Source organism: Electrona antarctica, assembly GCF_951216825.1.
Source record: "Electrona antarctica genome assembly, contig: SUPER_24_unloc_1, whole genome shotgun sequence".
Taxonomy (NCBI): domain Eukaryota; kingdom Metazoa; phylum Chordata; class Actinopteri; order Myctophiformes; family Myctophidae; genus Electrona; species Electrona antarctica.
This window is the reverse complement of record NW_027638775.1, coordinates 82,501-106,553: the sequence shown is the minus strand read 5'-3', so window position 1 is coordinate 106,553 and position 24,053 is coordinate 82,501. Positions and strand designations below refer to the sequence as shown.

Sequence of the window (24,053 nt, the reverse complement as noted above, 5' to 3'; positions counted from 1 at the left end):
ACATCATCATCATCATACCAGGAAGTTATGCGGGAACGCCTGCTGAGTGCCAAAAAACTACTTTCTGGCCTTGACAGCCCATACATCCAAACAGAAAAGTCTTATCTCATTGCATTAAACAACATTAAACAATGTTAAACTCACTTTGCCTGTTGCTTTGCCACTCGATCTGCCATTCACTTTATGCATGCGCATACTCTCTATTGGCAACTTATGCCATTTAGGCCTGACGTAAAAAAAAAAAAAAGTCTTCTGAAAGAATGTATATATATATTCATAATATATTCAAAGATTTGTGCCACATTTTCACGATTTTTCAAAAATAGCAGACCTACAATCTCGTAGCGCGCCACTCGGTGGCGCGCTACGAGCTTGTAGATCTGCTATTTTTCAATAGCTAAAGTATAACATAATGCTTGGTTAACAAACACCAAAAGGGGCTCCCGCCCAGAATGGGTTATGGGGCAGCTCACTTTGAAATAAAAAAGCCTTCTCATGGAGAAATTGGAGACATTCGCCAGGTTTGGCGTCATTTCAAACAAAGTTTATAATCAGGCCCTGGATAGTGTGGGGGAAACTGTACTTTTCAGGGAGCTTTTTCAGGGATTCGGGCTGTCTTATCTGTATAGCGGCTTCATCCACAGTGCTTTACAATGTGCATTAATTACGTTGAGAAAGAATCGAACTGGCACATCATACTGGATGGCAGGTGCAGGACAGTGGATAAGGCAATACCAAAAAATAGAAGTTCGCACACTACTGTTCTTTGTAAAGCTCCCAGAGTCTCAGTCCAGGCTTTATTATAGATTAATGTTTCGACACAGAGTCTTCATCGGAATGATCATTTTCATTCCGATGAAGACTCTGTGCGTCGAACAGTTAATCTGTAGCAAAGCCTTGACTGGGAGCTTTACAAAGTTACGTTAACCCATTTAGGTCTGACCTCGAAATGTAAAAAAAATCTTCTAAATCCTCCAGGTTTCTGAAATAAATATTTTCACAATTTTTCAAAAATAGCAGACCTACAAGCTCGTGGCGCGCTATGAGCTTGTAGATCTGCTATTTTTCAATAGCTAAAGCATAACATAATGCTAACACCAAAAGGGGTTCCCGCTCAAAATGGGTTAATTGTGTTGACCCGTTCACACTCGCTCTCATTCACACACGCGGGCGGCGATGTACGAGCTTGTGGGTTTGCTATTTTTTAATTACCGACATATAAATGACTTTGAGAACCACTGGTCTACACTAGGCCCCCCTTCTTCTTATACAATGCATCCTACTGTATTTTCACTGAATGTCTTGACATGACATGCCCAGAATAGCGATGCTACTGCAGATTTCATGTTAAAGGTATTAAGTGGAGAGAGAGAGAGAGAGAGAGAGAGAGAGAGGGAGAGAGAGAGAGAGAGAGAGAGAGAGAGAGGGAGAGAGGGAGAGAGGGAGAGAGGGAGAGAGGGAGAGAGAGAGAGAGGAGAGGGGGGGGGGGGGGGGGGCTGGGGGGGACACGACAAGGACACGCATACTGACACAGGATTTAGCCGTCTGCTGCTAACACCGTTATGGTGGTAATAACACATTATTAAATGGCAAGAGCTGTGTATGTCAGCACTGAACACACACGCGCACACACACACACACACACACACACACACACACACACACACACAGTCACACACACACACACACGCACACACACACACATTCAGGGGGCCTTTCTTTCAGCCAGAAGTACCTCCCATTCGCTGTAGCTTCTTTCACTGCTATAAAGAACGCAATGCTGTTTCTGCCTAGTAGGGCCAAGGGGTTCCCCCTTTTGGCATCGTCCCCGCGTACCCCCAGGGTTTCACCGCACGTTACTTACACATTACTGCACTTCCTCGATACGGGGGTGGGGGGGGGGGGGGGTTAACCCATTTAGGCCTTACCTCAAAATAAAAAAAAAATATTCTAAATCCTCCAGTTTTCTGAAATAAATATTTTCACGATTTTTTCAAAAATAGCAGACCTACAAGCTCGTAGCGCGCCACTCGGTGGCGCGCTATGAGCTTGTAGAACTGCTATTTTTCAATAGCTAAATTATAACAATGTTTAAAACACCAAAAGTGGTTCCCGCCCAAAATGGGTTAAATAATAGGAGTTGATGCACACACACACACACACACACACACACACACACACACACACACACACACACACACACCCACACACACACACACACACACACACACATGTATAGTACATACGTGCACGCACGCACTCAGAGACACTACACGCATGCATTCACAGAGCGAGACAGACACTACACGCCGCCCAAACCACTAAACGGAAGTATACAGCCACAAAATGGCACTGAGTTGGATGACAGCCAAATTGCTCAGGATGGAAGCAAGCAGGCCATATTTACCGCTGTCTAATGATTGCAGCGCACAGCTACAGTGAACAGCACTGCGCGCACACACACACACGCACACGCACACGCACACACACACACTCTGTGTAAGTGCAGCGCTATGGCGTAGAGGCTCCCCAGGAGGGGAATATTCAAACAGCTTTTCACCAGAGATGTGCTAATGGATGTGACATTGCACAACGGACGCGTGGACATGGGGGGGGGGGGGGGGGGGGTGGGACGGCAGCCTAAAAAGCGCCAGTGGGGGGACGGACGGACGCAGGTGGTCCGCGTTGCAGACAGGCTCTCACGCTGTCAATGCCGGAGGTGATGTACTACCTGCGTTTCAAGATCCGCTCCGCGTAGCCAGGTTTTTAGCGAGAGAAACAAAGTAAAGTGAAGCAGCAAACCATCTGATCTTTTTTTTGTGTGCAGTGGTTCTAACATTGTTACTGTATGTCAAGGACCTGCACGTTTATATGTATTTGGACCATGGTGCCCCTTCTGAAAATATTGTGTGCCAGGGATTTGGCACCTCCAAATTTGATCTTTTTCCCGATGAATAGGCCTATCTCACAGCCCCCTTTCCACGCCCACTTCCGGTAGATAGTGGTGTCATTTAACATTAGGCATTTACACTTTTTTTCTCTGGAGAATCTAAGTACATTTCCTAATGTTAAAATGTCAAAGACCGATAATAATATGAAGAAAACACAATGGTATAACAACTCAAATAAGTAGAATAAACCTTACCTTTACAAAACGGTAGTTTGTGGCTTGTGAAAATACCTCTTTTAACATGGAAGCCTATGGACCGCAAAAAAAATAACACCACTATCTCTAAAAGGGGGCGTGGAAAGGGGGCGGGGAAATGCTGTGAGAAAGGCCTATCGTGCAGCACTAGCCTGCAGGGGCCTCTACTCCCCCAGTGCAAGATATGTGTTGTCCAATCAAGGCATACACACTACAGTGCTGCCTTGATCCCGCCTCTAGCTGCCGCTGATTGGCCAGGCCGTTTTGTGGCCGGGCATCAAGTCTGCCTGAGAGCTCCCAGATGGGAGCAGGAGGGGGGAACCCAGTGTACTCTCTGCTGCCCCATCTGGCGGAGTCAGGTTACTTCTGGGGGTCCCTGGCACAGAAGATTTTCAGATAGGAGGTCCGCGGTCCAAATGCATTATCAATAAGGCGCTCCTTCTTAACCCATGTTGGGCGGGAACCCCTTTTGGTGTTAGCATTATGTTATGCTTTAGCTATTGAAAAATAGCAGATCTACAAGCTCATAGCGCGCCACCGAGTGGCGCGCTACGAGCTTGTAGGTCTGCTATTTTTGAAAAATCGAAGAACGACTGACATAGAAACATAGCTTTTTCAGAAAACCGTCAGGATGTAGAAGACATTTTTAGAATCTGATCTCAGGTCAAAATGGGTTAACATGACAATGTTTGAGGAGCACTGACCGAGCCATGCCCTGCCATGTTCACGGACGGCTCGGCGGCGCGACGCCATTGTTGTCACGTATAGCGAACGCTAATAAGCGAAGCGTTTCATGATCGGATGGGAAGTGACAACACACGCCGAACCCTGTCAGCCTGTCGGGGTCACGCAGGGATGCGTCGCTGAGCTTTTTCTGAGCTGTAGATCGGCTATTTCCGGGAGGTATACGCCGCATGGTGCATGACTAAGTAGAAGTCAGTCTCGTTGATCGGGGCCTTTCACAGCCCTGCACAAAGCAATTTACATTTGTCACATCACAATTTACAGGTGTGGAAAAAGAGTGGGTGGAATTCTTTTTTTTTTTTTGTGCAAGCTTCCCAAGAATTGCAGTTACAGTGTATGCATAATACAAATATAAATATATGACACCCAAGGCCCATGGTATAGAGCCCACCTAACGAACGCCCACATGGACAAACCCAGGTGGGAGCCGCTGACATTGCCCACTTGGGGCCCAGTTAGTTCCAGCCAGCCTTGCGTGCCCTATACTTCATCCTACAAGAGTGTTAGGCCTGACGTCGAAATAAATAAAAAGTCTTCTGAAAGAATACATATTCAAAGATTTGTGCCGCATTTTCACGATTTTTCAAAAATAGCAGACCTACAAGCTCGTAGCGCGGCACTCGGTGGCGCGCTACGAGCCTGTAGATCTGCTATTTTTCAATAGCTAAATAATGCTTTAGTTAAAACACCAAAACGGGTTCCCGTCCAGAATGGGTTAAAGTAGTGGAAATATAGCTGACCTACAAGCTCACAATGCGTCGCCATGCGACTCGTTGTGAACTTGTAGTTCTGCTAATTAGCGACAAATGAAACCTTCTCGATTTGTCGATGACGAACAGGATCGGTGTCGACGGCTTAGGCGAGATTCATACTCTTATTTTAGAGCCGAATAAAAGTTGGTCCGGCTCTGTAGAGCCTACAATGTGACCGTGCTAAAGTCGGCTCTTCGGTGCTACTGAAATTTTCTGACGAGCCGAAATCATTTCGGCACTACTGCGGTAAAATAGGAGTATGAATCGGCCCTTACTTCATGACGATGTTGGAGCTGTGTGTGTGTGTAAGTTAGCCACAAGCTGGAGCATGTGCGGGGAGTAGAGTAGAGGAGAGGAGAGGGGGGGCTCGGGTGTGCAGCGCCCAGGGGCCTCCCGTGTTGAGGGTCAGCGGCTTTGACGTGGCGCTGCTGCCCAGTCTCATCGTCGCGTCTTGTCATTCAGACATGCTATACCTTGAAGGGTTTTGCGGGGACGACGACAAGCACGACATCTTGAAGCCCGCGGGAAGGAACAACAGCCTGAGAGGTTGAACGTATCGTGCACGTGCTCCGAGGAGTGTACATAGGACACGGACACGGGATCGCACCCGATGCAGGGCCCTGCAGCTGTACAGATGTTCACCGGCGGGAAAGGCTCTGCACACGTCAGCCTCCACTTCAACTTTATACTTTTCGGAACTTTGTTTGTGCAGTGGTTAAAAAAAAAGGAAAATACATACAAACACAATACCTAAGTCGGGAGGGAAAGGAGGCACTGGAGCAACTCAGGTCATGAACGACCTGACGAAGATGTGACATAAGGTGAGGGTGGGGGCTAACCCTGGCTGGTTGGGGGGCTGTTTTTACCTCAAAAAGGAGCACATAAGGTGAGGGTGGGGGCTAACCCTGGCTGGTTGGGGGGCTGTTTTTACCTCAAAAAGGAGCACATAAGGTGAGGGTGGGGGCTAACCCTGGCTGGTTGGGGGGCTGTTTTTACCTCAAACAGGAGCACATAAGGTGAGGGTGGGGGCTGACTCTGGCTGGGTGGGGGGGCTGTTTTTACCTCAAACAGGTGCACATAAGGTGAGGGTGGGGGCTAACCCTGGCTGGTTGGGGGAGCTGTTTTTACCTAAAAAAGGAGCACATAAGGTGAGGGTGGGGGCTAACCCTGGCTGGTTGGGGGGCTGTTTTTACCTCAAACAGGAGCACATAAGGTGAGGGTGGGGGCTGACTCTGGCTGGGTGGGGGGGCTGTTTTTACCTCAAACAGGTGCACATAAGGTGAGGGTGGGGGCTAACCCTGGCTGGTTGGGGGAGCTGTTTTTACCTCAAAAAGGAGCACATAAGGTGAGGGTGGGGGCTAACCCTGACTGGTTGGGGGGCTGTTTTTACCTCAAACAGGAGCACATAAGGTGAGGGTGGGGGCTGACTCTGGCTGGGTGGGGGGGCTGTTTTTACCTCAAACAGGTGCACATAAGGTGAGGGTGGGGGCTAACCCTGGCTGGTTGGGGGAGCTGTTTTTACCTCAAAAAGGAGCACATAAGGTGAGGGTGGGGGCTAACCCTGGCTGGTTGGGGGGCTGTTTTTACCTCAAAAAGGAGCACATAAGGTGAGGGTGGGGGCTGACTCTGGCTGGGTGGGGGGGCTGTTTTTACCTCAAACAGGTGCACATAAGGTGAGGGTGGGGGCTAACCCTGGCTGGTTGGGGGAGCTGTTTTTACCTCAAAAAGGAGCACATAAGGTGAGGGTGGGGGCTAACCCTGGCTGGTTGGGGGGCTGTTTTTACCTCAAACAGGAGCACATAAGGTGAGGGTGGGGGCTGACTCTGGCTGGGTGGGGGGGCTGTTTTTACCTCAAACAGGTGCACATAAGGTGAGGGTGGGGGCTAACCCTGGCTGGTTGGGGGAGCTGTTTTTACCTCAAACAGGAGCACATAAGGTGAGGGTGGGGGCTAACCCTGGCTGGTTGGGGGGCTGTTTTTACCTCAAACAGGAGCACATAAGGTGAGTGTGGGGGCTGACTCTGGCTGGGTGGGGGGGCTGTTTTTACCTCAAACAGGTGCACATAAGGTGAGGGTGGGGGCTATCCCTGGCTGGTTGGGGGAGCTATTTTTACCTCGAACAGGAGCACATAAGGTGAGGGAGGTATAGCCTATGCCTCTACAATGCAACTGGTTCTCCCTCTGAAGTCTGCTGCGAGGTAGTTTTTCTTTTTGACTAATAAAGCCTTAGTGACGGGATGCGAAGTGACATTGAGAAATGGCTCTGGCAGGCTGTTACGGGTGAGGGTGTTAGGAGCTGTTGTCTGTTGATCAGACCTCTGACGGCGAGCCCAAAGGCCTGCGTGCCCCCTGCCTGCGCGCAAGCGTTTTTGGGCGCTCAATAATTTATCACACGTCCACCGAAAAGAGCTGTTCGGGTCAAAATATCCCCCAGCCCCCCCTCTCTCGCGCTCTCCCGCCCGTGGTGCCGTAGTGCTGACTTGGGGTATTGTCTAATTTGCACCTCCATCTGCAGCCAAGAGGCACTGAGAGAAGCTCATGTTTATATCCCTTTGTGTGTGTGTGTGTGTGTGTGTGTGTGTGTGTGTGTGTGTGTGTGTGTGTGTGTGTGTGTGTGTGTGTGTGTGTGTGTGTGTGTGTGTGTGTGTGTGTGTGTGTGTGTGTGTGTGCGTGCGTGCATCAGGAGGGAGGGAGGGGGTTGACGGACAGGCCAAAAAAAAATGTGGTGGAAAAAGTACTCAAATTGTTTACTTAAGTAAAAGTATCAATACTGCAACATAAAATTCTCTTGTTACAGGTAAAACATCAGACCCGTCTGAAGTGAGTGGTACTGTACTGTACTGTACTGTACTGTACTGTACTGTACTGTACTGTACTGTACTGTACTGTACAATCCCTCCTCCCTGGCCTGTGTGTGTCTGTGTGTTAGGCTGTGCAACAGTGACACTTGGTGGTGAACAAACGCTATAGCGCTATTTTCGTGCTTGGACACAGCCAGGTACAGACCCAGGGACACAGCCAGGGACACAGCCAGGTACAGACCCAGGGACACAGCCAGGGACACAGCCAGGGACACAGCCAGGTACAGACCCAGGGACAGACCCAGGGACACAGCCAGGGACACAGCCAGGGACACAGCCAGGTACAGACCCAGGGACACAGCCAGGGACAGACCCAGGGACACAGCCAGGGACAGACCCAGGGACACAGCCAGGGACAGACCCAGGGACAGACCCAGGGACAGACCCAGGGACACAGCCAGGGACACAGCCAGGGACACAGCCAGGTACAGACCCAGGGACACAGCCAGGGACAGACCCAGGGACACAGCCAGGGACAGACCCAGGGACACAGCCAGGGACAGACCCAGGGACACAGCCAGGGACAGACCCAGGGACAGACCCAGGGACAGACCCAGGGACACAGCCAGGGACAGACCCAGGGACACAGCCAGGTACAGACCCAGGGACACAGCCAGGTACAGACCCAGGGACACAGCCAGGGACAGACCCAGGGACAGACCCAGGGACACAGCCAGGTACAGACCCAAGGACACAGCCAGGTACAGACCCAGGGACAGACCCAGGGACAGACCCAGGGACACAGCCAGGGACAGACCCAGGGACACAGCCAGGGACAGACCCAGGGACACAGCCAGGTACAGACCCAGGGACAGACCCAGGGACACAGCCAGGTACAGACCCAGGGACACAGCCAGGGACAGACCCAGGGACATAGCCAGGTACAGACCCAGGGACATAGCCAGGTACAGACCCAGGGACACAGCCAGGTACAGACCCAGGGACAGACCCAGGGACACAGCCAGGGACAGACCCAGGGACACAGCCAGGTACAGACCCAGGGACAGACCCATGGACACAGCCAGGTACAGACCCAGGGACAGACCCAGGGACAGACCCATGGACAGACCCAGGGACACAGCCAGGGACAGACCCAGGGACAGACCCAGGGACACAGCCAGGTACAGACCCAGGGACAGACCCAGGGACACAGCCAGGGACAGACCCAGGGACAGACCCAGGGACACAGCCAGGGACAGACCCAGGGACACAGCCAGGGACAGACCCAGGGACAGACCCAGGGACACAGCCAGGTACAGACCCAGGGACACAGCCAGGTACAGACCCAGGGACAGACCCAGGGACACAGCCAGGGACAGACCCAGGGACAGACCCAGGGACAGACCCAGGGACACAGCCAGGTACAGACCCAGGGACACAGCCAGGGACACAGCCAGGGACAGACCCAGGGACACAGCCAGGGACAGACCCAGGGACACAGCCAGGGACACAGCCAGGGACAGACCCAGGGACACAGCCAGGGACAGACCCAGGGACACAGCCAGGGACAGACCCAGGGACACAGCCAGGGACAGACCCAGGGACACAGCCAGGTACAGACCCAGGGACACAGCCACACACATACAGTGGGGTTCTCTTCGTTTTTGCGTTTTTGCTGTCATGCTTATGAAGACATTTTGTAGAATCTGTTCTCAGTCCTAAAACGGGTTGAATAAAATGTACTTTACACCACTGCAAAAAACAAAAAAAGCAAAAAAAAACAAGAACAATTCCAAACAGAGGGGCCGGGGGGGCTACAGTACATGGGAACAACAACAAACCGCAGGGCTTCAAAACCATGCCAGCCGGCCGCTCATATTGCTAACGAGATGTGAGAGTGCGCCGTCGCACGGCTCACCTCGTTTGCTACTCGGCTCTGCCATAAACGGAGGAGGATAATGGTTTGTGTTTGCTGCGGGGGGGAAAAAAAGTTTGAGAATTGCATTGTTTGATGCTTACTTTTTATTTTATTTTTTTGTCTTTTTTGCATTAACGAAGTAAAGTTTTGAGAACAGCTTGAAAAGAGGGAGGGAGTGTGTGTGTGTGTGTGTGTGTGTGTGTGTGTGTGTGTGTGTGTGTGTGTGTGTGTGTGTGTGTGTGTGTGTGTGTGTGTGTGTGTGTGTGTGTGTGTGTGTGTGTGTGTGTGTGTGTGTGTGTGTGTGTGTGTGTGTGTGGGGGGGGGGGGGGGGGGGGGTAGGGGAGCAGGGGAGAGAGATGAGAGATGGAGGTAGCAGTGTAAAAACTATGATGAAAAACTAAGCTATGATGACTAAAACTATGACTATATATATATATATATATATATATTATAAGAATTCTGGTCCAAAAATTATCAAACTGTTCCCTGCGATATTGTCAGTTGAAAATCCTCATATCCATATGAGTCAAATGGCCGGGCTCATTTGTTTATTTTTTTTTAAACACAGTTCTTATTTGACGCAATAATAAACCCATCTATGGGAATTCAGAATGGGGGGAATGTGGCACATGACCCATGTGGGATGCGTTAATTACGTCAGACTTCGCTGCTCTATTGCTTGCGATGAGAAACTGTGTGATGGCGATAATGATAATAAATATACAATATTTTGCAAATATACAAAAAAATAACCTAGTATCTCTTTACAACATGCATAGCATAGAATAGAATAGAGAGGACATTTTTGACATATTCCATTATCCAGTTAATCAAATGCAAACAAAAGCGTGGCGATGAGGTCAGATGTTTGCTTATTGTCGCATGCGTTGCAGAATACAAACAGAACCGTGCATGTCTCCAAATAGCCGCGGAACACAAAGACAAATGGTACGACGCCAAAGCAATGACCGATTGTAAATATTTACCTCGGTCTGACGAGCCATGAAGACAGCTGCGTAGCCCCTGGTTTTAATTTATTTATTCAATTTGGGCGTTGGATTGTATACGCTTCAGTTTGAGATAGGAGACGGTGGTGCAGAGGAAGCATCACATCGAGGGCAGACAGAGGGAGACCCGGGAGGACGCGCCAAACTCTCACGGGGTCCTCGCGCCTCACACGGAACATATGGTCCAGTGGCCCCTGACTTGTTGCTAAGTTAATTGAGATGAATGGTGGTGCTACAGTATTTGTTTTGCTGGGGGCGACGCAAGCTGTGAAATGTGTGAATAAATCATCTCGTGTAATTATCTCCTAGCCGATACACCAGTACATATCACACATGTTGCCCTTGTGGGCATTTGTGACAGGTCTTCTTGATCATTTTGCACAGTGGTTTCCCCCCGACTCTGATCGTCCTCTGCAGGGATGCCTGGCACCGTCTCAGTGGCCCTGTGGTTAGAGTGTCCGAGCAGTGACAAAGCAAAGTGGACAATTTAGAGGCTTTTATCCTATTTTGGACTCAGGGGACTGCACTGTGTGCGGTGCAAGAGGGAGAAATGTGACTTTTCCTTTTTGGAAAAGCTGTGTTTTCAACCAAAGTGGTGTCTTTTTTTTCTCTTTTGGCTTTTTTTAAGTGGTGCAACCACTTCCTTAAGTGACTATGTGTGTGTGTGGGTGGGTGTGTGGGTGGGTGTGTGGGTGCGTCTGAGCACGAAAACAGCATGGTTGTTTTTCACCACCTGTGCGCAACCTAACACACACACAAACACACGCACATATTAAGTGTATATATAGTGATTTCGGGTGTGCCAGTACAGTACAGTAGTTACAGTACAGTACAGTAGAGGGTACAGTAGAGGGACCTCCACACGGTAACTCTGTCATTTCTCAACCGTTTCGGATGTGGGAGGCTCGCCGGAATCGGGCCGGCACCCTGGGTGCGTTCCTGTGCCCCCCCCCGGGGACCCCCACATGGAGTTGCACCACTTACTTCACATGGGTGTGATTTCTTTTTTACACGAGTAGTGCATAAGGGGTATACATACAATGTATACATTTACAGTGTAGGCATTTAGCAGATATGCTCTTAATCCAGAGAGAACAACAGACACATGGTATGATGGTAATACATCAATTGCATAGAAATACTCATCTGGGACCATAAGTAAACTGTGATGCAATATTTGGCATCACAGCATATATTAAAGGTGCTTTAAAAGGTCAAAGGTCTCTCTCTCTCTCTCTCGCTCTGTCTCTCTCGCTCGCTCTGTGTCTCTTCATCTCGCCATTATGTACGTACTGTATGTATCAATGTTCACATTTTGTTTGTTCTCTCTCTTGCTCCCTTCTTTTCTCTCTCATTCTCTCTCTCATTCTCTCATTCTCACTCTTTCTCTCTCTCTCTCTCTCATACCCTCTATCTCTCTATCTCTCTCTCTCTCTCTCTCTCTCTCACCTCTGACAACCTTTCCTCTCTCTCTCTGCCCTCTCCACTACACCACCTGTTCCACTCTCTTGTTCTTTGTCTCCATCTCTTCTTGTCTCCTCGTCCGTTCTGTGTCATCATCTCATGCTATTTCTCACTCCAATCTTTCACCCCCATCTCTCTCTCTCTCTCTCCCTCTCTCTCTCTCTCTCTCTCTCTCTCTCTCTCTCTCTCTCTCTCTCTCTCTCTCTCGCTATCTCTCTCGCTATCTCTCTCTCTCTCTCTCCTTTCTGCTGTTCGCTGTGTGTGTCTCTCTCTCTATCCGGCTGTCTTCCTCTCCACCTGTCCTTCTCTCCCTCCCTCTATCTCTCTGTCTCAACCTCTCTCTTTCTGTTTCCCTCTCTCCCTCCATTTCCCTATTCCCCCTCTGTCTCTCTCTGTCTCTCTCTCACTATCTCTCCTCACTGTCTGTCTACCCCCCTGACTGACCCCCCCCCCCAACTCCCCCACCCCTCTCTCTCTCTCTCTCTCTCTCTCTCTCACTCTCACTCTCACTCTCTCTGTCTCTCTCTCTCTCTCTGCCTGTCTCTCTCTGCCTCTCTCTCTCTCGGCCTCTCTCTCTCTGCCTCTCTCTCTCTGCCTCTCTCTCTCTCTCCTCTCTATCTCTCAGATCACAGTGAGTGTGGCTCAGGGGAGCGTGCGGAGCCCCTCCCCCTCGTCTCAGGCGCGCTATAAAAGCTATGCCTACACCCAGGCAGCGTATGTCACGTCGTCTCCCGAGCAAAAGAGGAGGAGAGTTACCGAGCAGGTCCGTCGTCCTGTTAGCTAACAACCCCCTCCTACACGCTGCCTGCCTGCCTGCCTGTCTGTCTGTCTGTCTGTCTGTCTGCCTATCTGCCTGTCTGTCTGCCTCTGTGTGTCCCTGTACCCAGTGGTGGAAAAAGTACTCACATGCTTTAGTTAAGTACAAGTGTCAATGCTGCAATGCAGCCAGAAATGCTCTGTTACAAAGTAAAAGTCTGATATTCAAAATGTACTTAAAGGACCACTTCTCAACCTATCTTAACACTTTGAGGGCGTTAAATTGATTGATCAAACGATATGCCCTGCTTAATACGACATCCCCGCTATTTGTTTTATGTGTCTAAATCGCCCTATTTTAATAATTAAAAAGAAAGTCTGTCTTTGCCGCGGAGCTGGTGGAAGGAGCTAACTGTTATGATGTCAAAACCGGAAATCGACACATTCGCTGGGCTGCTAAGGCTTCTGGGAAATTGAGTCCAATGCAAGTGAACGGGGGTTTTGTCTGACTACAACAGCCTCACACCCCCCTCCATGTTGCGTAGCAAGATGGCGATTGGTGCGATGGAATGTAAACACACGGCGCAAGCTATCTTCGGCGGATTTTCGACGATCAAAAGCCCAGATACTTCAGCGTATGATCTAAAGGTAATAAAACAATCCCGGCAGCGTAGAATATTTGATTATAATGCGGGTAGAACTGTGAATATAATAAGTCCTCACTAATAATCACGATAAAATGGCACCATTTTTTTCTACTCAGTCTGTGTCTCATAGGAGGGCTGTGGGCAGTTCAGAAACCCGTCCACCAGTGACATCATCGATGGGGAATCCAAGCTAATAGAAACTGCAGGCTTTCTAGTCCTGAAAAGTTGCAATGCGAAAATGGAAGCTATCGTTCTCACGATAATACAAATCTAAACATTTTTGTAAAAAAATATTGTTTAAAAAAATATCTGCCTAATGATGATGTCACTGGTGGACGGGTTTCTATGAGTAGGCTGAGTAGAAAAAAATTGTGCCATTTTATCATGATTATTAGTGAGGACCTATTATATGAAGATAGGTTGAAAAGTGGTGAAGTGATCCTTTAAAGTACCAAAAGCAAAAGTGCTCATTGAAATGATTAATATGTTTTGTAATAATAATCAAAATGTACAAAGTTACTCTCCGCCACTGACCGCCACCTGTCTGTCTGCCTCCTGTCTGTGTCCTCCGGCACGCGTCTCGTATAGCCAGAACAACGGATGATCTCTCCGCCTTTTTTGCTGTACGTCTGGTGGAATCTGAATTGAAATTGTGAAATTGTAGAACTGAACTAGTATTTAGCGTTGCTGTGGTCCAGAAACCTCTCGTCTACTTGTTTATAACTTTTTGTGTTTTTTCCCGTAAATTAACGTCCTACTTAACGTCCTACTTAAGTGGTCCTCAGTGGTCCTTGAGGGGGTTCCAGGTGGTCCCCCCAGCTAAATGATGGAGAGTTGGTAACCATTTGAAACTTAAAACATTTGAAACTATTTCTAAACATCTTCGGCTGTTTTTGTTACTTTTGTGTGACACTGTTATGTTATTGACACTGTTATTACATGTAGTAATATGACAAAGTCAAGAAAAAACTAAACAAACAAACTTGAAATATGAATGCTGAAAATATGAATCCTGAAAAGTAACAGTTTTGGACATAATGAGGTTAATAACACCCGATAGAGACGGTAACCAATGTAAAAACTTGAGGGACGGATTGGTTTTCAAAGCAGCAGGAACTATAGGTTTGTAAATTGTTTGCGCTCCACTTCCAGAGGTACCTTTCACATGAAAGGTTTTGAAAGGTACCTATAGAAGTCAGCCTGGTACAGACCAACAGAATGGGACTGTACATTACATTGATAGTTCTGGAGACCTCATTCTGATCATCTGGCTATGCGAGACTCCGTGTCTAATTCGTCTTGTCTTCGCGTCTGTCTGTCTGTACATCTGTCCCAGTGTGCTGAAATGAAAGATAATTCCATAATTATGTTTCCAAATATGCAAAACTTGGCTAATATGCAGTATAATGTTGTAAAAGATATACTTTTGCACAGTAATGTGGAACAAATAACAGTTTCCAGGGATTCAAATATTATGAATGTATTACAGGGAGCCAGTTGTTTTTGTATAATTTGAAACATAACATGCATAAACATATAGGAAAATACTCTTAAAAAAATAAAATATATATGTATATGTATATGTATATGTATATGTATATGTATATGTATATGTATATGTATGTTTCACTTCACCTTCTGTCTGTATTGAATGATGTTTTGATTGAACTCATGAATTGAAAATATATGTGGCCGCTGCTGAGCAATGTCTGGGATATATATTGTTTTGCAATTCATGATGAATGCGATGCTGCTTTGGGCTGCTAGAGGGCGCTGACGGGACAGGTAGAGCATAGGAGGAGGGTATAGTCAGAGCGCGTCCGCCGTGAACCTTCCAATGTCTCCCGACGATTACTGTTATGTTCATATGGGGTTACTTCCTGGACTACAATTCCCATACTGCTTTGGTGCACTGCTCCTCCTTGTGGATAGGGGGATGGCTGTCTTACTGAGACAACATGTAGTCCAGGAAGGAAGTGAGCCCAGTGTCGATGACATCAGAGACACTGGGCTCACTGATGAAATCTAAAATATCTAAAGCCACATATTACACACACAAAGACCCCCAGGAAAGTGTTCTAAATCTTCTAAACGTCATTAACATATATATTTTTGCAAAAAGGGTGAAATGTTCCTTTAAGAGCACTGTTGCTGCTCACCACCACTCCATCACCACACACACACACACACACACACACACACACACACACACACACACACACACACACGCTCGCGTAGGACGAAAGTCTATACGTCCTCCCGGTGGGGGCTCCTCACTGTCAGGTGAGTCAGTAGGATACATAAACAACAACAGCAGGGACAACACACACATGTGTTTGGGGAGGAATTAATTGGCATAACGACTAAATTGGGTAGAAAAATGTGTCAAAAGCAAAAAAACAAACGAACAAAGAAATCTACTCCTCAAATTATACGTTGTTTGGACATTTGGCCCTCACAAGAATAATAATAGAACATAAACACACACACATGTGCACGCACGCACGCACGCACGCACGCACGCACGCACGCACGCACGCACACACGCTCTCTCATAACATTTTTCTTTTACTGGCCATTTTGTCAACATCACACGCACCGAGCCACAACAATAATGCCACAGTCGCCGTCGCCAGTCAACTTCACTCACTTCCATTAACATCTCATCTTTTTCATTTTCTCCCTCCGACCTTTCCAATGCCTCTATGCAAACCTTGGCATTTCGGGCGGCGGCGGCGGCGGCGGCGACGGCGACGTGCAAATGTAGTTCTGTCTCTCTCTCTCTCTCTCTCTCTCCCGCCGCGGCTCGACTCGACTCCGCGCGTAACCTCTAATTTCCTCCTCCGAACCGAGGAGGACAATGATCTATTCAGAGAGTGTGTTGAATACTTAACGCATTGAGACCCGAGGTTGATTTCTGTTTCGGTTTTCAGAAAATGTCATGTTTCTATATCAGTGGTTCTCAAACATTTTCATGTGAACAACCCCCAAAATAATGTGTTTGCCCCCCATCTCAAAATACTGTGTTCCAGGAACCCCCAGAAGTAAAAGATTTTAGTTAAAAATGTTTGCGTTAAATAATATTTACATTCAAAGATTTGCACAAATTGTTCACGCTTTCATTTTTTTTTAAATGCACATCTGCACATTTGTGAATATAGCCACAGTATAAAAGAATGGTTAAAGTGGTTATACTATCTAAAATGACACAGATGTCTTCCCGGTCTTAAAGGGTTAATGTAGCAGCGAGGAGCGCTTGACTTCACTTGAAACATTATTTTGTCAGATAAGCGTTTGTCAGGCTCTCAAAAAACGCAGGATTTGAAGCATGTCATTAGCCTCGTGCTTAAGAAAAAACGGAGAACAGTCCTCTTATCTTGGTTAAGTCAATTTGGGCGGGAACCCTTTTTGGTGTTAGCATTATGTTATGCTTTAGCTATTGAAAAATAGCAGATCTACAAGCTCATAGCGCGCCACCGAGTGGCGCGCTACGAGCTTGTAGGTCTGCTATTTTTGAAAAATCGAAGAACGACTGACATAGAAACATTTTTCAGAAAACTGTCAGGATGTAGAAGATTTTTTTAGAATCTGATCTCAGTTCAAAATGGGTTAAGTCAATTCTTTCAGCTAGTGAAACTGGCAGAGTTTTTCTTCCCCCACCCTGTTTATGCCTGGGTGTTTTTCTGTCATTTTTATTAAATCTTTTGTGAGTAATTGTTTACAGTTTACAGTGTCAGTACGAGTTGTTTGACACAGATGGAGCACACTGTCAGAATTACAGACCTTTGGCCTGGGCCGTGGCTCAGCGATCCAGGCACCTTGGCTGGTAATCCAGTCTGGCAGTGTGCCGCGGGTTCGACTCCCGATCCCGACGGCCTTTACTGCATGTCACCCCCCCATCACCTCCCCTCAGCCTACTGTCTGTCCCTCCATAAAAAATAAAAAAAATAATAATTACAGACCTTTAAAGGAGTAGTTCACCCCAAAAATATGACTAATTTACTGTCAATTACATCAATTACTGGATACTTGAATTTCATTGCATTCCTAAACCAAGAGGCAGAGGCTGCATTAATTACCTGTATGGAGACACAAAGAGTCTCCTTTGTGTCTCCATAGGGAACCACTGCTGGTCATCAAATGATTTGTTTAGGAATGCAACAAATAAAAACAAAATGATCCATGAATCGAACAAGAATTGCCAGCTGCAGCAAGCTCTCACAGCTGCAGCAAGTTCTCGTTTATAAACATCTATAGTCAGTTTGGGTGCCTCTGCCTCAGCTCACAGCTTCACGCTGCCGTGTTCAGACTTCAGAGCATGGACTTTATGCCGTTCAGAGGAGTGGTTGCACCACTCAAAAACAAGTAAAAATCCGGAATTCAGTAAAAGAACAAAAGTATTGGTATCAAAATGTACTTAAAGTAACAAAAGTACAGTAACATTGTTGAATGTATACAACTCTTTTGAAATCAGATCTACAAGCTCACGATGCGACACATTGTGAGATTGTAGAAAAAATAGCAGATCTACAAGCTCATAGCGCGGCACCGAGTGCTATGAGCTTGTAGATATATATTTTTCAGAAAACTGTCATGATTATGAAGACATTTTGTAGAATCTGTTCTCAGTCCTAAAATGGGTTAAATAAAATGTACTTTCCACCACTGCAAAAAACAAAGCAAAAAACAAGAACAATTCCAAACAGAGTACAGTACATGTACAGTACATGGGAACATGGGAACAACAACAAACCACAGGGCTTGAACCCATATTGAAAACCACTGCTTTTTAGAGAAACCATGTGTGTCTACATAATGAAGAAGAAAATAAATAACCAAATTAAAGTCTTTAGAGCATCGTTACACCCATGCCTGGCATACAAACTCTCTGCACAGACACAAGTCAAAAAGACATACGGCACCGACAGGCCACAGGTAGCGAAATTGCACCGCGACTTGAGATCCAATTACCATTCAAGGCTTTTTAGTGCAGCCGACGGCCGTCCAAACAAAAACATGCCCTATCGTCGTCGTTGGCTGTCAACAAGTGACAGCTGTGCGGTGCGGCGCTAACAGGCAACCAAGTACAGAGGAACTATGATGGACCATTTGCTTCTTTTCAGAGTCAGAGCCACCCAGAGAGAGAGAGAGAGGGAGAGAGAGAGAGAGAGACAGACACTTAGACTTGTTAAGGTTGGACATGGGCCAGAATGGCTTGTCAGCAGCAGTAATAGCCTGACACTAACAGACCTCTCCTCTCTTCCACGCTTCTCTTCTCAATCCTCTCTCTCTCTCTCCCTCTCCTCTCTTTTCTCATACCCTATTCTCTCTCTGTGTCCCTCCGCTGTCACTGTTGGTAACTCACAACTCCCATTCTTGTCTTCCCTTTCTCTCTCTCTCTCTCTCTCTCTCTCTCTATTGTCTCTCTCCATTCCCCTTCAACCCCCCCCCCCTCCCATCCCTCCCCCGACCCTCCTCATTGTGTCCATTCGGGTTCACTCTTTCATCCGTCCCAAAATGTCATCCTTTCCTCCTCCGTGCACCTGCGTCCATGATGATCCCTTCCTCCCTCCCTGCCTCTCCTCTCTGTCATCTGTCCATCATCCGTCCGCGTGTCTGTGTCGAATGCCTTAACGTGGTCTACTACCATATCCAGTGGCGTGCACAGACATTTAGAGGGGCAGGTGCTCAAGTGAAAAAAGGGCACCTTGTGCAGCGCGTGGAACCAGCTGGTTGCCTTAATAGTGTGAGATTTATAGATTTTGGGGCCTAAATAATATATTAGAAGCTTTTCATCAAGAATTGATCAATGTCACCATGGTCCACATAACTGTACTGTGTATAATACGTTTTTTTTTTTTTTTTTTAAGGGCACATTGCCAAAAGGGCAGGGGGTGTCCTAGTGTCTATCTGTGCACGCCACTGACCATATCCATTCACCCATGCCTCCCTCCCTCCCTCCCTCCCTCCGTCCGCCCTGTGTCTGCAGTTCCTGAGCCCCAGCCACGAGGAGCTCCAGCGGGGTCTGAGTCCTCTGATGCCTGGCTCCACCAGTCTGGAGAGTTACCAGGTGTCTCTGGAGGAGGTAAGACCAATATGACCATATGTTATCTTCCATATTTTACAATCTTTAACAGTTGGACTGTGGAACTAATTAATCGCAATGCCCCGTCCTAGATTTCACTAAGCTTTGAAGAACCGCCGCGCCGATATCATCGTTCCTTTTCATGAAAATCCGCTTTAACCCTGTAATACTACAACATATTTTAATTAATTAATTAAAACATTTTTTTAATGTTCTTTTTTCACCTAAACGTCATCATTGATGTTCATTGCAATGCCATTGGTCATAATATTTGCATATAAATACCCCCCACAGAGGCTGAAATTCACACAAATTAAAAATCTCTGGAATTTTTAACAATTTTTAACAATTTTTAACAATTTTTAACAATTTTTAACAATTTTTAACAATTTTTAACCTATGACCTTTGACCTTTAACCCTAATAAAAGTAAGTAAAATAACTGTACAGTGTGTTGCATAGCAGCATGTTGTGAGCTTGTATATTGTCTGTTTTTGCTACGTTTGTGTGACACTGTAGTATGACTTCATTTAAGAAACATTAAAACCTTCATGGAGATCCAAGGTTTCAACATGCTGATGATACCAATGAGGAAAACAAAGGTTATTGACAATGAGGACGGCCAAGACGATGATAATAAGGTGGATGATTATGGAGATTGAGCTCGTTTACCATATGTTATCGTAATCACGCTAGACGACGACATGTACACAATTTACATATCCATTTCACCAGATGGTCTTAACACAACCCATGCCATTCTCGAGATATTTCGAGAAAAGCTACTGTTACCATCTTGGCCATTCACGAGAACACGAGATTTGATTAAGGAAGCATTATTCCAGCTTTTAAAATAATGTTTTTACCTTATTTTTGCTTCCGCGGCTGGACCCCATAGGACTACCATGCGGTAGAAACAGCCTACATCCCAATCCTCGTTACACGCACACACGCGGTCATTCGTGTTTTAAAGTGCTCACAATGAGATAAAGTACGACGTTGGGAGCTTAACCCATTTTGGTCGGGAACGCCTTTTGGTGTTTTAATGGTGTTATAATTTAGCTATTGAAAAATAGCAGATCTACAAGCTCATAGCGTGCCACCGAGTGGCGCGCTACAAGCTTGTAGGTCTGCTATTTTTGAAAAATCGAAGAACAACTGACATAGAAACATAGCTTTTTCCGAAAACTGTCAGGATGCAGAAGACATTTTTAGAATCTGATCTCAGGTCAAAATGGGTTAATAAAACATTAAGTCGAGGTCGCGCTAACCACAATAATAGTTCGATCGGGGGACCACAGCCGCGAGCGACCCTGGCGCGGCAATGGAGGACAATCGCGTCCGGGTCAGCCCGGATAATGCTTCTTCTTCTCTGTTTTATGTCGCGCATTTCACTGGCACTGGCCTCACGTCACCGCCTATTGGTAACGGGAGGGAATGTGTTAATACAGGCACTGAGTGCATTGAACAAATCAATGATTGGACGCAGCCAGAAGGTTCTTCAATTAAACAAAGAAGATGAAAAGCGAAGTGATTGGTTTTTGACCCTAGCCAAGGCAGAGCGATTTAAACCATTTAGGCCTGACGTCGAAATAAAAAAAAACGTTCGCTCTGAAAGAATATATATTCATAAGATTTGTGCCACATTTTTACGATTTTTCAAAAATAGCAGACCTACGAGCTCGTAGTGCGCCACTCGGTGGCGCGCTATGAGCTTGTAGATCTGCTATTTTTCAATAGCTAAAGTATAACAGTTAAAACACCAAAAGGGGTTCCCGTCCAGAATTGGTTAAAAGTGTTGGATGAAGGATCTACAGTACATCCTCCCGGTGGGGGCTCCTCTACTGGCAGAGAGAGTCGATATAAAACAGCAGCGAAAGGAGGAATAAATTGGCATGGCGACTAAATTAGGGTTGAGAAAGGGGGTAACAATTTAAAAGAACAAAAAAGAAAAGTAATTTAGCCAGTGCTGAGCTTCAGTCGGTAATGTTACCCCAAGCCTGAAATCCTGCTGTAGTCATGGACTCTGAGCTGAATTTCATCAGCCGCATTAAGACTATTACAAAGTCAGCCTTCTATCACCTTTAACCCATTTTGGGCGGGAACCCCTTTTGGGGCTGTATTTTGCGTGCCTTAAGTACCAGGTCTTATTACTTAACTTAAGACCTGGAGGCGTGATCAATGCCATTTGGCTATTCTGAGTGGCCAAAGAGCATTGACCCACGCCTCCAGGTCTTAAGTTAAGTAATAAGACCTGGTACTTAAGACACGCAAAATACAGCCCTTGGTGTTCTAAGGATTATGTTATGCTTTAGCTATTGAAAAATAGCAGATCTACAAGCTCATAGCGCGGCACCGAGTGCCGCGCTACGAGCTTGTAGGTCTGCTATTTTTGAAAAATCGTGAAAATGTGAAAACTGTCAGGATTTAGAAGGCATTTGTAGAATCGTTTCCCAGGTCAAAATGGGTTAAGAATACAATCAAGGATGAGAGGACAAAGTCAGTATCTCAGCAGAATTTGGAAAAACACTTGTCTCTGCAAAAAATCTTCAGCAGACAGAGCTGAACTGTAACGGTGTGTTTTTATCTTTACAGGTCTGCTCACAAATGATCACAACTAAACATTTAGAAGGATCCAATATTGCGTTTTTTTTAATGCGCCGTGTAATCGAGAACAAACTCCCAAGAAAACTGCAGGGACTGTTAAATCAAAGCTGAAGACTTTGTTTTTCCCCCCTATTTGCTTTCACGCTGACAAATCGACCTTGTTTTGGAAAAAATAATTACGTTTGCTTAATCGCCTCGTTAAAATCGCGCTCAGTGCCACGTGCATGTACTCAGTGGTGTAAAGTAACTAAGTGCCTTTACTCAGAGTATTTTGAGGAATTCTTTTTTTTACTTTACTGGAGCTTTCCCATTTTCTGTACTTACTACTTCTACTCTAGTTTAGTTACTTACTATTTATTATTATTATTTTATTTTAACATTTGAACTTGTGAAACGAGACCTTCTGCACAATGAGTATTATCTACTTTTTGTACTTGATACCAATACTTTTGCACTTTTAAGTTAAATTATGAATGATAATACACACAAGTCGCAAAACGTCACAGGAGTAGGCATATTGTTTCAAAAATATACAAGAGAGTGTACAGGTGGCTCTAGCCCATTCTGGGCGGGAACCCCTTTTGGTGTTTTAACTAAGCATTATGTTATACTTTAGCTATTGAAAAATAGCAGATCTACAAGCTCATAGTGCGCCACCGAGTGGCGCGCTACGAGCTTGTAGGTCTGCTATTTTTGAAAAATCGTAAAAAAATGCGGCACAAATCTTTGAATATATATTCTTACAGAGGGAAAGTTTTTTTTATTTTGAGAGTTGCAGTAGTCGGCAGAATAAAGGTCCTTTCAGATGGGCAAGTGATTAACGCGCCTAGTAATTAATTTTCAATGAGAGGCCTGTGTTCTCCTCGGTCGGCCATGACTGATTTCAGTCATTTGGGTTCCGTAGAAGTCAGCACGTCTTCCATGGACGCGTGTCCTGACACCGAAAACAGGCTATCTACGAGCGTACGACGCGTCGCAGCGTGACGTGTTGTAAAAGCTTGTAGATAGACTAGTTTGTTTCAGTCTTCAAGGAAGCCCTAATGATCTCAGACATTTCATAACCTCAATCTGCAATTTCTTCAAATACCAAATCATAATTTTAATATATTGTGTGAATGTGTATGTAGGACACACAGCGCTAGTGTGTGGAGGCTCCATTCACGATGTTTCACAAATTATAGGACTTTTACATTTTTTATTTTTGGGGCTTTTTTTTCTGCCTTTATTGATAGGTTGAAAGTAATCTGACAGGAAATGGGGAGAGAGATGGGGGGTAGACACTAGGGCCTTCACTTCTAGTCATTTTTACTAGTTGACTAGTTGCCTAGTTTACTAGTCGACTAGTCGAATAGTTGTTTAACCACCTATTATGTAAAAAAAAAAAAAAAAAAAACTATAACTATAATCTACCTGATCTTGAGGCCTACAAAATTGGGGAAAAAATAAATAAAAATAAACCTTTTTATTTTTTTCTTATCAACTAGTCAACTAGTACCAGCAAAGTCGACTAATGGATTTACTAGTTGACTAGTAAACTAGTAAACTCGACTAGTTGCTTAAGTTTACAAGCACTTTGTAAACTTGTTTTTGGAAAGGTGCTATATAAATAAAGTTATTATTATTATTATATTAATGCCCTAGTAGACACGCGGCAAAGGCTGTCGGGATTGGGAGTCGAACCTGCGGCACGCCGTCAGGCTGTCTCAGCAGCCTATAGGTGCCCAGGCGCTGTCTCAGCAGCCTATAGGTGCCCAGGCGCTGTCTCAGCAGCCTATAGGTGCCCAGGCGCTGTCTCAGCAGCCTATAGGTGCCCAGGCGGTTGAGCTAACCGTCCGGGCACCTATAGCAACACTTTTCAGTCATGACATTTTATGTGGCTCTAATCCACGCGGTCTCTAGCAGTGTTGTTTTCGTCGACTAAAACCAAAACGAAAAATGTTCGTCGACTACCTATTTTCACGGAGGAAAACTAAATGGAAACTAAATTAAAACTAAGCTATGATGACTAAAACTATGACTAATTATACTGACAATTTCGTCAACAAATAAAAACTAGACTAAAATGTTAGGAGGGGACTAGTGGACAAGAGATCCAGTATAAATCATTTTACAATTAGTTGCATGCTGAA

The 24,053-nt window shown here is 46.0% G+C and overlaps 1 protein-coding gene across 1 annotated transcript in view; it reads left to right on the top strand.

Moving 5' to 3' along the window:
* The window catches only part of LOC306917692 (dystrophin-like), a gene marked incomplete at its 3' end in the record, with an annotated part of 361,506 nt that overhangs the window by 263,209 nt on the left and 74,244 nt on the right, over positions 1-24,053 (top strand). Inside the window, exons 10-11 of the mRNA XM_079530601.1 lie at positions 12,456-12,593; positions 19,223-19,318. Of these exons, the coding sequence (XP_079386727.1) occupies positions 12,456-12,593; positions 19,223-19,318 (234 nt within the window). The remainder of the gene's footprint in view (positions 1-12,455; positions 12,594-19,222; positions 19,319-24,053) is intronic.